The 16938-nt window shown below is 37.4% G+C and overlaps 1 protein-coding gene across 2 annotated transcripts in view; it reads right to left on the reverse strand.

Moving 5' to 3' along the window:
- LOC105477438 (crystallin beta-gamma domain containing 3) overlaps nt 1–16938 on the reverse strand; it is a 124042-nt gene that overhangs the window by 52511 nt on the left and 54593 nt on the right. For both annotated transcript variants that reach the window (XM_011733937.3, XM_011733938.3), the window contains 6 exons: nt 10756–16927; nt 9064–9108; nt 8710–8825; nt 7597–7744; nt 2025–2161; nt 316–430 (listed from right to left, as the gene is read on the reverse strand). In XM_011733937.3, the coding sequence (XP_011732239.2) occupies nt 316–430; nt 2025–2161; nt 7597–7744; nt 8710–8825; nt 9064–9108; nt 10756–16927 (6733 nt within the window). The remainder of the gene's footprint in view (nt 1–315; nt 431–2024; nt 2162–7596; nt 7745–8709; nt 8826–9063; nt 9109–10755; nt 16928–16938) is intronic.

The following is a 16938-nucleotide window of genomic DNA, read 5'->3' on the forward strand; positions in this document are numbered from 1 at the left end:
GTGCTACTCCACATTGTGATATTTCTTAAAATGTTTCAGTTTGTCCTAGTGGCTATGTTTTTAAAGGGCATGGACTAACCAAAAATGGTTTATCACATAGCCAATGTTTAATTGAACAGTTTGCCACTAAGTAAATGTTTGCAACAAAAAAGAAATACTGTAAATACTGAAGGCACTACAGTACAATAGTTTGCCAATTCAGTGGTACACATATTCACTTCTTGAGATTGAGATGCATGAGCAACCATGATGGTTATTTAATTTTGGATTCATGGGTACTTGGGAAAAGGAACGCTTCTTTTTAAATTTGCTTACCATTTGAAGCGGATGTAATGATTTCATTTCTGCTGTAGAAATCTCAAAGAGCCCATGGTCTTCCTCCAGAACTGTAGCTTGTCCCTTAAAATTAATATCTGGGTAGGCAAGCCAACTATATAAAAATAGATAGTTAGTTAAAGTATAACAGTACTGATTTAGTCTAGTTCGGCAGGTAAAAAGTGCTACCAAAATAAAAAAACAAAATCCTCCATCACAGAATTACACTAGTAAAACACACTCAAAGTGAGAGCCAGACATTATATAACGATAACAGTTACCATGTTATTAAGTATTTACGTTCACACATTATCCATCCTATAATAAGCTATCTGTCCTTAATAAGTCTAATATGTTTTCCAATCATTAGGCATTACTTTTATTTTTCCGATACCTAAAACATGTGGCACCTTTAATTCAAGTGGGAAATAATTAGAAAATCAAAACAAATTTTACTATATTCCGTTCTTTTTTAAACTGGAAGAATCAGAGGCAGGGATTCCACAAGGTGTTTTACATTTTGAGCCACATTTTTAGAATCAATATCAGTTCTATTGGCTGCCTAAGGAAGAGTATTTGCAATCAGATTCCCAAAAGACCCATTTTCCAGCTAAGCTTGATAATTACAGACATTCCTCATGGACACGGCCAATTACTGGCCTGCCCAAGAGTTGTTTTGTTTTGTTTTGTTTTGTTTTGTTTTTGAGATAGAGTTTTGCTCTTGTTGCCCAGGCTGGAGTGCAATGGCGCGATCTCGGCTCACTGCAACCCCTGCCTTCTGAGTTCAAGCGATTCTCCTGCCTCAGCCTCCCGAGTAGCTGGGATTACAGGCATGTGCCACCATGCCCAGCTAATTTTTTTGTATTTTTTAAGTAGAGATGGGGTTTTTCCATGTTGGTCAGGCTGTTCTCGAACTCCTGACCTCAGGTGATCCGCCCACCTTGGCCTCCCAAAGTGCTGAGATTACAGGCACGAGCCACCACACACGGCTGGCCTGCCCACAAGTTCTAATTCACATGTAGGGGGGACAAAAAAGTTGTCCTACAGTGACCCCCAAATTGTACACCAACCATCATCAGAGTAAACAAAAACAGTGAGGGAGCAGAGGGTTTCATGTTGAGCCAGATATCCACAGGGTTTGGAGTCAAGTCAATCCGGGAATGAACTAAGACTGAACTTAGACCCATCATCCTACAGATGCCTCTAGAAACAGAGAGGCCTAGTATCAAATCCACACTTACCAGCTAGTAGCCTAGGACAAATCACCCACATATAATATGAGAGTAACACCATCTGCTTTTCAGGAACAGAGGAGTCATAAGCAAAAAAGCCATATGTGCCTGATACCACAGAGGCAGTCAGTGACTATTAGAACTTAGACACCCTAGAAATAGTTCAGGCTCCAAAATTTTAGGCCAGGGACATGCTTTTATTTCTCAATCACAGAATTTGTTGGATGAAAAGACAACAGATCTATATATCGAGAACTACATCTCAGAATTCTATACCTGCTCCTGTGAGTCATATATCTGAGCTCTAGTTAGATCCAAAGAAAGAATCTTTTAACCCCTGCAGTCTTTCTTGGGTGACTGAGAGTATAAACATTAGCTAGAAACTTTAGAACTATGTATGTCATCTATTGAAATATGAAACAAAAAGTTAACTTTGGTGGCCATCAATCACTATAATAAAAAGGAACTGATACGTACACTCCTGACTTCACAGTGAAGGACATAGATTTGGAGATATTCAGTTCTTCCAAGTTGGGGACTGCTCTCTGTATGTAGACAGGACAACAGGCTGGGTCAGATTGTGGGAAAAGCTCTATCTCTGGAATGCTGCAGTCCTGAAAAAAAATAATAATTTGGCTTTGAAATCAACTAGAGACACACAGTCTAGTCTTCTCAATGTCCTGGACATACAGTTACACTGTTCTCATTATCGAGTTGAATTTCTTCACAAAGAAAACATAAAGGAAATAGTGTTTCTCCTAAAAAACAAGTTTTTCTAAAAAGTTGTTAATAACATGAAACTTATACATTTTATGAAAAAATTATTGTCCCAATTTTTCTGCTTTGTTTTTTAAAGATTCTTTCCATTAAGCAATGCTTAGAGTTACCAAATTGAGTTCAGATTTCAGAGTTACCAAACTATTTGAGTGCCAAATGTCTGTAAGCCTTGCTTCTTAGAAGTATAATAAAACCATAAGGGAGGAAGAGAGTTAAATAAAAGCTGATCTCATCGGGGATATAAAAAAACAAGTAGAGAAGCAGTACCCTCTTCAGTGTTTATCTAATTTACCTTGACAAAAGAAATAGTCATTAGAGGTGAGGGTAAAGGAAATCTGTTTTCCTCCCTGTAGGACTGCATTTCCTAGTGCAGTAGGTTTGAAGAAGAAAAGCATTATGTAATTGACCCTTTACTCCATCACAGTCTTTAAAAATTATGCACTCATTGTCCTGTGAGACCTTCCTTAAAATTTTCCCTTGTGTATATCTCTTCTTACATATTTCCACTGTCACAACCCTTGGTTAGGCCCAAACTTTGATTACAGGCCTACTTACAACCACTAGTCAAGCACTAGCTACTACTCTTTAGACAGCTGAACTTGTTAGAACATCACTTTCCTCAAGAAACTCATTGGCTTCAGACCCAAGCACATAAAATTCATGTTTCTGTGTGTCTTTCTGTAATAGGGCACAAAACTTGTGATCCAGACTAACTTCCTACAACTCTGCAGTCATATTGGTCCTCACGCTATCTCCACTTCCACTCCAGCCTCTGTAAGCTTTGCAGATGTTTCCCCTATCTCGACTAAAGAAATAATTCTTTGTATTCTTACTTTCAAAAATCTTTTCTAATAGTCAAGTTCTAACTCAAAAAAGACCTCATCCCTTCTTAGGGAATCAAAATTACAATTATTTTTTCCCTTCTCTGAAATTACAGATACACTTCTGTCTAAACACACTATCTCAATACTCATGAGTATTTAATGATAGAACTCGATACAACTCAAGTTTTAGTAATTATCCCCTATGACACTGTGAGATTCAAATGCATACTTTTTAATAAAATAGGTAAATGTAATAACAGGTGTGGCATTTATAAGAGACTGAACAATTCTATTTAAGTTTTGCAATTCTAAAAGTATAATATTCTGATTTTGCAACTTTTCCCCAAACTGAATTCTCAATCATTCTATTAATATACAAAAGCAAGCAAGTTTATACATCTCATTTTCAGAAAATTGGTTCTAAAATGCAAAATACTAAAGAAGTGTAATCTAAAAATATCCTTTAAAGTACAAAAGCATACTTCATTCTAACGTTTCATTTCAAAAATAAGCAGAAATGTTTAGAACAGTCACCTGTCAATCCTCAAGGCTCTTTTGTATGCTATTAATAATAGAGTTCTAGTAACATTATTTCAAATACTTCCATATTAATGTCCCTCCAGGGATCTGAGTTACAGTAACAAAATACATAACTAACTGTCTCACACAAACAAATTTCCTCTGCATTGTGTTGTACAAACAATGTTTGGGTGGTGTACTCTAAAAGGGAAAAGCTAAGAAGCATTCAAGTCTACAACAACACAGATGGAAACAGTATAATAGCAAAAGTGTAATCACCAAAAAATGAAAATAAACAAAAATGAGAAGGCATATGTTTTGCTGTTATCTTCACTAGAAACCTAATTTTTGCTCTAGTTGACTGAAAAATATTTCACTGTTAAGTTCTATCTTCACAGTGGCTATTCACAGAAATAGCATGCTTTGCAAAACATATGTATAATTCTTGATGGACAAAGAAAGTCAAACACCAGCAACTGAAAGGCACTTTATAGTAACCTAGAAACAATAAACAATTTAAGTTTATATGGCTTCCTTGTATACTTTTGTAGTCCTGCTACACTTTGCAAATAGATTAGTGAAATTTGCAAACGTATACTATTATAGTAAGAATGAAGACAGTTTTATATAGTTAACAAAATCACAGTTAACAAACACAGTAAGAAAATTTGTCTCTACCTTACATAAGATACCTCCGTTCTGGATCTATCAACAGATTTTTAACATAAGAAAAATGTTATATCTTTAAAAAAAGACTTAAATACACAGTAAATATAGTAATTTGCAATATTAAATTATTCTAATTTTGCAAACGAAAGCACTTGAATCAAGATTCACCATGTTACTACCTTCACCCCCAATTATTTTTCCTGGGGACAAAGACAATGCTTAGCTGGAATCTACATACTGATAACTGAGGGTGTCTGCTATACCTGTCAATCCTTAAGGCTCTTTTGTATGCTGTTAATAATAGAGTGCTAGTAACAATATTTCAAATATTTCCATATTAATGTCCCCCCAGGGATCTGAGTTACAGTAACAAAATACATAACTGACTGTGTCACACAAACAAATTTCCTCTGCATTGTGTTGTACAAACAATGTTTGTTTGGGTGGTGTACTCTAAAGTGAAGACGTCATGAAAGAATTATCTTTAAAGGACATTAAAGTCTTGACTACAACAATGAAAACAACTAATATAAAGATGATTCAACAAGATAAAGTTGGCATAGAATAGGCAGAAGTGAATCCAGCATGGAAACAACCATCATGAAAGTGAAGCATCGATAGGCAGAATTTTGACAATGTTGGAAAAAGGAAGCAGTTTGATGCCTAATTATTACTTTGTAAAATATTTAAACAAGGCTTATGCCTCTTTCATTCAATGCTCAATAGTTTTATTTTCCTTCCTCACTAAAAGTTGTTGAACTGTTGGAGATACACGGGCACTAACACTGCAACTAAAAAAAGAAATGATTCCAAGAACAAACACAGGAGGAAAAAGTACAAGCCTGACTTACTCTTTCTTATAATATAGTCCAAACAAATGGTGGACGTGCAAATATCCATTCAAATATCTATGCTCACCAGATTAAATCTGTTTGATTTTATTGTTTGATTTCGGGGGGGCTGAGAGCGGTGGCTGTTTGCCATAAATTACTTGTTTTTTTCCCACTAGGCCTTGGCATAGTGCCTGATTTCACAAAGAAAGCACAAAACCACAAGTTATATAAATCTTAAAAGAGTACAGTTACAAACTAGTCATTTTTTCAAGGAATTTCTAGTTGAGTTAATCGAGTGAGCACTCAGATGGTTATCTGCAGAACTGAACTGACTGCAGTTAAATCTTTCAATGAAAATGGACATTGCTCTCTCCACTTCAGCCATCTTAATCTCCTTGCATTACACTAGGCCACCAAAGCTCACCTCTGCATCTGACAAAAGTGGCTCTGCCAGGAACTCCCTCATATCTCCTAGACTGCTTAACTCCTGTTAGTCCTTGCAACATTCCAAACAGGTGCCACCTCCTCCAGGTGACATGCGTCTTCCCAAAGGTGAGTTGTTTCTTCTGTGTGCCCAAAGGGCCCTGGAGAACACGTCTCACATCATATAATCATGTGATTCAGCTGCTCTCCCCCAGTCTTTAAGCAACCTGAAGTAAGGAACCGTATCTCACTTGTATTTCTATTCCCTGTGCACACCATAGTATTGGCTCAAAAGCAGACACAAATATTTGTTAAATATAGGTTTACTTAGAGTTTGGCAGACAGTATTGATTCACATAAAATATGTGCAGCCACCCTTTATAACTTGAGTTTTTCTGTAGGCTATATTTAATTTCTCTGAATGCTACAGACCACTATGAAGAGTTTAATAATAACAATCCAAGTCATCATGATGGTGTTCATCTCAATTTATACTTTTTATGTATACAAATGAAATCTCCATAACTTGAAAACTACATATATCCATGACTGTCACATAAGTAACTGTATTGTATCACATATTATGTTACTGTTGAAGGAAATCTTAAGAATACCTGTGAGGAGAATTCTGTCCTTATCTGAGATGTCCTTATCACTAATTAACCCCTCCTCTATACTACCACAGAACTTCATACAAAATATTTTATTACATTGGAAGACCCTTTTCATCTTAGTATTAATATTGTTTAAACAGAAAAATAAAAAACAATACCTTCCCTTCCTATTCCAATCCTCCCTTATTTCCCCTAACACACACACATGCATGCACACACATGTCTATAATAAGTAGAAGCAATCTACACTAGGAAAATGTATATCTGGAAATCAATAAGGAATCTCTAATATTCCTGAATAGTATACTCCTAATTAGGAACAGTGTATACTAATTAGGAGTATTGTATAATACTATGCTGCTATTGTTATTATTATTATTGTTAAGAGACACAGTCCTGCTCTGTTGCCCAGACTGGAGTGCAGTGGCATGATCTCAGCTCACTGCAACCTCTGCCCTCCAGGTTCAAGTGATTCTCCTGCCTCAGCCTCCTGGGAAGCTGGGGTTACAGCTGCCCACCATCACATCTGGCTAATTTTTGTATTTTTAGTAGAGATGGGGTTTCACCATGTTGGCCAGTCTGGTCTCGAACTCCTGACCTCAAGTGATCTACCCACCTCAGCTTCCCAAAGTGCTGGGATTGCAGGTGTGAGCCACAGGGCCCAGCCAATACTATACTATGATATACCACTAGGAGTATTACAGTAGGAGCAGTAGAATACTATTATAGTAGTACACTAATATAGTAGTATACTATTACAGTATAGTCTATAGTATACTATTATAATAGGAGTATACTATTCCTATTAGCATATTTTAATAATAATAGTATAATCCTATTAAAATACATAGTACATCATGTAACATTTTATATCTTTATTTATTATTGTTTTTTGAGACTGAGTCTCACTTTGTCGCCCAGGCTGGAGTGCAGTGGCACGATCTTGATTCACTGCAACCTCCATGTCCTGGGTTCAAGTGATTCTTGTGCCTCAGCCTCCAGAGTAGCTGGGATTACAGACTTGCACCAGCACACTCGGCTAATTTTTGTATTTTTAGTAGAGACAGGATTTCACCATGTTGGCCAGGATGGTCTTGAACTCCCAATCTTAGGTGATCTGCCCACCTCAGCCTCCCAAAGTGCTGAGATTACTGGCGTGAGCCACCGCGCCCAGCCCATGTAACATTTTATAAACTAGATTACCTCTGGTTAATATTTTTAATTACATTCACTCTATTTGCATAAACTCAAAAGATTATCAATGATAATGAAGATTAGTAACAGCACAAAAATTAGCAATGATTTGTAAACATTGCCAGGTCATAGCACAGGTTTACTATATGACAAATAAAATCAAATAAAAAACAGGAGAAAAATCTACAGTTGTTACCTTTAACACACGTTTGATAGAACCCAATGCAAAGTTTCTTTGTGGATGCCTTCTGTTCTGAAGAATCCAGTCACGATTTAACACCTTTTCCCCTTCTTCCAGCACACATTTCTGACCTCGGAAATGTGGTTTCTCATATAAAATCCAGCTAAATAAAGAGAAATGCAATGATGAGTTATATTATATTTAATTTTCTAAGAGCTGAGGCGAATAAGTCACAGACCATTTTGTCTACTTAAATTTTTTAAGCTGGGATATCTTCCACTATTAACATATAACTCTATTTTTTTGAAACAATGCTATATGCTAATTTAAGTATAGGTGAATAGGAAAGAAAAAACAAAAGTGCATATACCTTGGGAATAGAAATACTTTCTGAACATAGTACCATAATATATTTCTATGTCTATATTTAGGTATGTATGCTCTTTATAGATGTGGTCTATACAAAACTATACAGTTGCATTAAAAACAATAGTGCAACAATTCCAAATTATACTTCTAATTTTCTTGTTGCTGAGTAACACAGGACACAAGTCCTATTTTGTTATATGAAGATGAGATTACACCATATGATTTAAGACGTGAATGCTTACCTGGGTAGCCTAAACACTGGACAGATAAATTCTGGCTCCAGCTTGTCCATGGCTCATGGTCCATAATAAACAGATGCAGTTGCCCCTCATTTTTAGACCATACAAAGATTCCTTCACTTCTGAGCAAGTTATACGAACAACTTTAACTATGTGGCCTTCACATTCCTCAGCATCCCACAAATTCTGAACTCATTTTCAAAGCTATGCTTCATTCAACTGAAGCATTCACCCAAACTTGCCAAATCTATCCGCTAATAATGCAGTTACAGAATGGTACTGATTGTATAGATTAAGTCTTGCAACTTACTGGCTGAAGCACTAAAAACAGATTATATTTTATGCCATAGTAAATAAAGAGAACAATTAAGTTATAACACACTAACAATAATGTTTCAAAATATTCTGTCAAAAAGTAGAGGAAGGAAATTATGACTTTAATAAAAAATAGCAAAAAAAGCATTAACAGCAAGAAGACACATTTACTTTTTATGCTATAAAATTTTAAGAGACTTCTTACCAGCCCCTTACAACTTTTATTAGAACTCCATTTGGAAAAGACCATGATGTAGCATCAGGAATATTACAGTAGACTTCTTGTTTATATTTACTTTCATGGAGATCATAGATAACCATCTGCAACACAGTAAATAGCAGTAAGTAGCTACAATAACTAATTTTTAGAATGTATTTTAAATTCTAAAATGTCCTAGAACATAGAAATAAACATCCTAAATATACAAAAGCAAATGTTACTTTAGATGTTAAATCCTTGAAATCATTTTCTAAGTCACGTATAAGTATATTAAATTCCTCAAGCCTGAAAGTTACCTAATCTTTAACCTTTATCTTAGTTTGAGAAAGTTATCCTTACCTTCCCAGGTCTTGGGTTATATCTCAGAGTTTCTTTGTCAACATTCTGAAATAATAAAAGTGGAAAAGTAAGCTTCAAGAAACATCGGTGAAAGATGCATAATTCATTTTCTTAGCAGTCATGTATCCAATTTATCACATATTTAGTTAGTGATCATTATGAGCGAGGTGCTTCTCTAGATAGAAGTGATATAAATACAAACATACAGGAAATTAACACGTTGTCTCTGCCCTCAAGAAGTACATCGCTTAGAATGGGTAAATAGATGATCATATTTGCATAGCTCTTCTAAGCCTAAGTTACATTCACAGGTAAAACACAAGGAAAACACTAGGTTGTGGAAATGGCACCAGCATGGAGGTAAGGGCACACAGAGATTCAGAGAGGCTTTTCTGAGGAAGTGGTACTGAGGGATCTTGAAAAACATTTCAGTGAATGGAAAATGTGGCAGGTTGTGACGGGATAGTGAATAAAGAAATTCTAGGAAGAGAACCATCCTGGGGAAAAGTGCACTGGTAGGAAACAGAGTGTGCACCCAGAGTGTGCGGAGACAAGGTTGGCAAAACAGAACTTGGGGGCCTTATAATGCAGAGTTAAGAGGTGCCACTTGATTTGGTAGGCAGTGGAGAACCATGAAAGAAATATTTCTTCAAATCCCATCACGTCTTTTAAAACGACTTTGCTTTGCAAGTTTTGGTTGGTCTTTGAGTATTACTATTTGCCATGAAGATTGTTTGAGGTAAAGATACAGGCCTTGGACATCCTCTATCTTTATCTTGAAAGTACCATGACCTTGGAAATGCCAGAAAGGAAAGTCCCATATTTAATAAATATTCTACATTAAATATTTAAATTTTCTAAATCAAAGAAAAATGTAATTGAATTTAAAACATTTTCCAGCTATAATGTTTTCAGTTCTTTTTGTTTGATTTAGGTTGCTCACTGCCCTGCGTTGCATGAACAACATGAGTTGTTGTAGTGAGAGGCTGCTGTCAAATACTTAAAAATTTTACTTAACAGAAAGATTTTTCATTAGACTAATAAGCTAAATGCAAACTGACAATTTTCTCACATACAGTACCTTGAGAAATTTAGACTGTCACTTAATTTAGCTTGAAAAATATTAGCAAAATACTTCAAAATAACCTTGCTTCAGTATTATGCTTTTTAAATTCTGACCAAGCAATTTTGTTTCCTAAGTAGTCCAACTAAAATACATGAGTTATGATATATTTCAACCAAAGAATAAATCTGATATTTTTATGAAACAAACTTTATGTAACTTCTACAACCTCAAAACATTGATTTTCTTTTTTGTTTTGTTTGAGATGGAGCCTCACTCTGTCGCCCAGGCTGGAGTGCATTGGTGCGATCTTGGCTCACTGCAACCTCTGCCTCCCGGGTTCAAACCATTCTCTGCCTCAGCCTCCCCAGTAGCTACGATTACAGGCGCCCACCACCATGCCTGGCAATTTTTTTTTTTATTTTTAGTAGAGACGAGGTTTCACCATCTTGGCCAGGCTGGTCTTGAACTCCTGACCTTGTGATCCACCTGCCTCGGCCTCCCAAAGTGCGGGGATTACAGGCGTGAGCCAGCATGCTTGGCCAAAACATTGATTTTTCTTAATAAGCCTTTAGATAATTTCATAACCCAAAGCTTTAATTATTAATATAATAAACAAAATAACTTACCTCTATAAATGGGCTCAATCTGCCTGGGTTGTCTTGAACACGGAAATACTTGGACACTGGTTCCTGAAGAATTCCACCAAATCTGGCTCCTTTTTCTGAGGAATAACTTTGGGAAGTCTGCAGATACTGATGATAAGCACTCTTTAAAGAAGAATGTAGTTTAGAAGTAAGGTCAGATTTCTGGAGAAATGAGGTCTTTTCTGGCCACAGACCAACTTGCAGATTGGAGGTAGTAGGTTCACTTGGCATCACATATGAATTCTTAGAAATTCCAATGCTTTCCTGGTCATCAGGGTAAAATGTGATAGAAGGATCTGGCAACTGGAAGGTAACATGCTCCCCGCTTCCAGCTCTCAGATCTTTATGCAATACTGCTGCCTCCTCCTCTTCTTCCTCCTCAGCTGCCTCTCTGTCATCTTCATCAAAATTCATCTTTAAACGCTCTGACACTGACTGGAGAAGGGATAAAACAGAAGAGGGCTGGTTTTCACTCTCTCTTGATTTCCTGGGGCCATGGTGACCAGGTGAAACCTCACTGGATAGAATGTCCTCCTGTGAGCTGTCATCCTCATAAATGGGAGACAATGCTAAAGGATAAATTTTGTACCTTTTGGCCTCCACTGATAAGAACATTTCTGAACTATCACTATCAAATGTCTCACCTAATTTAGTACCTTTTTCAAAGTGATGGACAAGGTCAGTTCTACTCTCAGACCTTTCACATGCCAGAACAGGCATGCTGTCAGGGGACGTATCAGGAAACCAGACAGACCGTGTTTGGCTTGCTTCCGCGGAAGCATACTTGTCCTCTTCTTGAAGGGGCTCTTCGTATAATATAGTAAAGGAAGAATTTTCTTGTTCATCTTGAGAAACAAAAGCTAAATTATATCCTTTTTTGCCACTATAATCTGTCTCTCTCCTCTTGTCATGTATTGCAGTAAGAGACATTCTTTTGTCTAGTCTTATTATGGTATCTCCAGGTTGAAAATCTGGCATTGCTGGGGCTGGGTAGCCCTCATAATCCTTACTTAATGTAGGGGATTCATAACCCCTGAAATGTGTAGCAAGTCTATTCTCATGTGCTATCAAGCCTTCCTTTATTTCAGTAGGTTCTTCCTTTGTTTTTCCAACACTCCCTACAGCATACTCTTGTAGTGTTTTACTTTCAAATGCAGGAGGCATGGCCTCCACTTGTGTAATGGTCAATCCCAGTCCTGGTCCATGTATTTTCTCAATGTCTACCACTGTGGGTAACACTTCGTGTTTCCCAATATTCTCACCACAATCTTCTGGGGATATTTTTTCCATTTCTATCACAGAGGGTAAGGACACAGTTGCTCCAATAGTGTCTTTAACATCTCTCTTGCATGCTTTTTCTATTTCTAAGGGGGCAGGTGCTGCCTCGTGTGCTTCCTTCACTTTTAACACACACGGTACTATTTCAGTATTCTTAATGACCTCTTCAGCAGTCTTTTGACAAGTAGCTTCCATTTTCAACATAGATCCCTCAGTGTTCCCAGTAAACCCTTCGGCATTTCTTTGGTAAGTATTTACTACCTCTAATGCAATGGGCATCACCTCAGTTTTGCCACTATCTCTTTCAGTATCCTTTGGGTAAGTATTTTCCATTTCTAACCTCACAGGCATCACTTCAGCCTTTGCAATATCCCCTTCAGCATCCTTTTGGTAAGCATTTTCCACTGCTAATGTAATGGGTATTCCTTTAGCCTTTTCACTAATCCCTTCACCATCTTTTCGGTAGATATTTTCCAATTCTGACAAGGGTATTGCCCCAGTCTTGCCAATATCCCCTTCAGCATGCGTTTGGTAAATATTTTCCATGTGAATTGTAACAGGTGCCATCTCAGTCTTTACAATATACCCTTCAGCATCCTTTTGGTGGACATTTTTCACTTCTGGCATAACAGGTATCACCTCAATTTTGCCAACATCCCCTTCGGTACCCTTCATCTTATAAGCTTTTTCCATTCCTAAAGTGACAGGTGATCCCTCAGTTTTTTCAATACAGCTCTCAGCATCCATTTGGTATACCTCTCCCATTTTAAAAACATTAGCTTTTGGTTCAGTTTTCTTGACATTCATTTCAGCATCCATTTTATGTACTCTTCCCATTTCTAACATAGGAGGGACTGCCTCGTATTTCAGAATATTCAATTCAGCATCCTTTTTGTTTGTTTTCCCCGTTTCTAACATGGAAGGTATAAGCTCAATTTTCCCTATATTTATTTCATTATCCTTCTTGTGTACTTTCCCTACTTCTGACATTGCAAGAGGTGTGTTTTTACTGTGTCCTGGCAAGTTTTTTTCAGATATACATACAAGGCTATCAGACAAACTGCTTTTAGATGTACCAGGTGCATGGATGTCATCATTCACAAGTGGAGGCCATTTGAAATTTAATACAAGAGTTCTTCTATCCTCTGTCTCAGTTTTGTTATTATCCACATTCTCTATTTCCATTGTCTCATTACAGTCCTCATTACAAAATAAATGTGTTTTTACCCTATCATCTGACCATTTACGTGACATGTCTTCAGCTAGTAAAACCGTATCTGATTCCTGCAAATTTATACTATCAGACAGTCCAGATCCATTTCCAGAAAATGGGGATTTTTGGTAGAGAACAATTTCTCTTCCCTTAATTGACTCTGTGCCACTAGCTAAGTTACTTACAGAGAAGAATTTACTTAATACTTTATTTTCACTAATTTGTGTGCTTTGATTTACTGGCTGTTCTGATACCAAGAACTCTCTAACTACATCATGTGGCTTAACACTATCACTGTTCAGAATTTTTGAAGGATCTGCCTGAAGTTCAGAATCCCAAGTATCCTCAGTATCTTCAAAAGCATCATTTCTCAATTTTTCTTGGGCTACATAAATAATCTCACTGACTAATTCCCTAGCTTTATCTTCTAACAAACAAGATACATTCATACTATCAGGATCAACAAGAAGACTCTTCTCACCAACCGCTGGTGAATCACAGGGCTTCTCTTCAACTTCTGACATGTTTTCCATGCCCTGCTCTTCCAAACCCTCTGTCTGTTGGATCTCTGTTAGTGTAACTTCTAATGGGTTTTTCTCAGAGACGTCTTCTTTCAGGGTACCCTGATTCATTATGCCTTCTATGGCTATGTGCTCCTGGCAGGTACTCACTGTGTGTTTGAATTTTAGTTCTTCCCTGACAGAATTAAAAATCTCACCAATCAATGTGTCGGCCTTTTTGAGTAAACTACTTTCGAGGTCCAAAAGTTGGTCATGTGCTCTTCCCCTGGCTTCTATGTGCTCAGCAGAGGCTTCAGAACACTGTTGGCCTGAGCTGTTAACTGACACTGCAGGCCCAGCAACTGCTCCAGTCTCTGCTTCCACGGGATTGTCAAATCGGGCAGTGGTTGGGAAATCAGTGGATATCTTCCCAAAATGTTCCTGAAATGGGGTTACTTCTTTCCCAATTGAGATAGACGTTTCAAATTCCAAATAAGAGGTGTTAGGGTACAACAGGTCAGTTACAGAGGTACCTTCATGTGTGAGATCTTTGGTAACTTGTATAGAATCCAAATGATTTTGGGGCTTATGTGAATTTATCATCACGTTAACTTCTTCAGGGTAACTAGAGGAAGATGACACACTATCAATACCACCATTTAAAAAATGGATGTTCTCTTTCTTTCTGTAAGATGAGGATTTCTTTTCTGATCTCAGCACAGAAGGTACATTAAGGAAGCTTGAGTCCTCAGATGCAGAAACATTTTTTCCCAAACTGGAATCAGAATCCAGAAAAGGTGAATTTACTTTTGAGCTGCCAGTTTCTTGGAATTTATGGAAAATATTAGCTAAGCTGAGTTCTGCCATTTCTGAGTGACCAGAAATCTTTTTAGTCCCACAAATATCCAAAGATTGATGAATCATGTAAGTGTTAGCTTCACAATTCTGTGCCATTTGCCTACTGACTTTCTCATCACGAATAGGTGGTAAAATCCCAGATATAATACTTTTAAGAAGAGCAGGAGGAGAGCCTAAGGCATCTACCTCTGTTTCTGGTATATCTTCATATTTGGAGGTAGCAGGAGAAAGCTCAGCTTGGCAATTCTCTTTTAGGCCAGTGTCTGAACATTTCTCTCCAATCTCATTATGATTAATTGATTGAAAACTTTTGTCCTGTTCAACTTCTAGAAATGTTAATGCTGATAAAATAGGCTTTTCTGGAACATGGGTAATTTTCAGTGGAAAAGAAGACATTTTATCCTGAGAAATGTCTCTGGGCTCCGCTTGTGAAAAAGATACCTTGGACAAGGATATAGTTTTTCCTCTTCCAGAATGTGACTCCACAGGAACATTGTTCTGACCATCAATTTCAGCTTTTGATACAATGTTAGCAGTTTTGGCTTCCAAGGAAAGAGAATCAGACTTCTCTATTATGCTCATATTTGCTTTAGTGTTTGAAGACATTACTCTATTAGGGTCTTGAGATAAAATGGAACTGCAATCCTTAGAGAGGTTTCCAGAGTCAAAGCTCAATAGCTCCATCCCAGTTAAGTGAGGGCCACTGGCTTCAGAACCTGGAAGAACCTGGCATTTTTCACTATTAGAAAGAATTTCCTTGGATTCAAAAATTGCAGATGTATATTCAAGGCAAAAGGAAAGAGGAGGACTCTTCCCGCCTGCAGCCTCAACATGGTTTTTCACATTTTCTTCTTTACACTTACTAGGCTGACAGGAAATACCAACAGTGTTGACCTTCCCAGTTTCAATGGGCACAGGAGAACCCTCATTCATTAAATCAGGAATATCCAACTTGCTCAGCATCCCAACTCCAGAAACAAAGGTAGGAGGTGAAATATTGAAATTTAGTTTTTTACAGTCAAGGCTAAGACATGTTTTAGCATCAGGTGATACTTTAGTTTGTTGAGGACTCTCAGAGTCAAGAGGAGTTTCTGAAATGTGACTTCTATTAAGTTCAAATTTCAACTCAGGTGCATTTTTATTTACTAAGCATGCTACAACTGCTGATTCACTGACGTAATTTAAGGAGGTCAGGTCTTTTCTATTCATTCTAATATGAGGAATTTTATCATGGGACCTAAAATCAAGCTTTTTGGCTTTGGTTTCAAAGTATTGGTCAGTATCTTTGGGTGATGACTCAATTTTATCTTCTGGAGCTTTTACATGACTTGAAGCTATGGATTCACTAGCTGAGGCACTTTCTGTTTCTTGCCTGATTTCTCTAACAACCACATTTTTCTGTGAGTCTTGGGCAGACAATCTCTTTCCTTCATTTACAAGTTCTGTGTTTGTCACAGCATGTCTCTGAAGAGCAACGACACTGGTGTGAATGGCAGCTTGCTTTGATGAGTTATCTATGGTTTGCTTGTCAGAACACTCACTCTCTGGCAACTGCAGATCTTCATGCCTAATTGATTTATTTGGACTTGGCAAATTTGTACTTTCCTGTTCAGTAGTGTCACTCCCATCAGATTTGGTACAAGAGAAATTAGAAATAGCAGGGCCCTGAGGCTCAACAAGCTCCTCTCTTTGCACCAATGTCCCATTACTCATCACAGTGTTTTCTTTTATCGTATTTTCTGTTGTAGTTACTCTCTGAAAATCTGGGCTGCAAGGGACATTGCTACTGCTACTTCCTGTGAACAATGCTGAACATACCAAATTTCTGTTAGTCTGAGAAACTGGTTCACAACTTAAATGGTGCTGTGAGTCAGATTCTCCATCATAGCTGGAGTTCGTCACAGAAGAAGGGGATGACCTATTTCTCTCAATACCCCCCCAAGCATTTTTATTTAAAAAATTATTGGAAGAGGCAATATTCTGCAGTTCTGGGTTATTTGTCAAAGAACTTTCTGTGTTGAGACTTGTTTTGCTACAATCAGAGTCTTCTAATGGGCCTTCAAGTAGATTTCCTTTCATAGATGAGTCTGTACTAGCTGATAACAACAGTGGCAGTATCCTAGCCTCAATCTCACTTCCAGGGTCAATGTGTCTGTTTATACTAGAGTCAGAACTTTCATTTTCTGTGTCCAAGGTATTCACAGTTGCCAAGCCCGTCTGTTGCTTTAAATATTTCCTAATGTGACTTGGGCCTCGATATGTTGCATATGTTACTGAAGGCTCCTCTGGTTTACCATCGATTTGTCTGTAAAAAGA

This window comes from Macaca nemestrina, chromosome 2, assembly GCF_043159975.1.
Source record: "Macaca nemestrina isolate mMacNem1 chromosome 2, mMacNem.hap1, whole genome shotgun sequence".
NCBI lineage: Eukaryota > Metazoa > Chordata > Mammalia > Primates > Cercopithecidae > Macaca > Macaca nemestrina.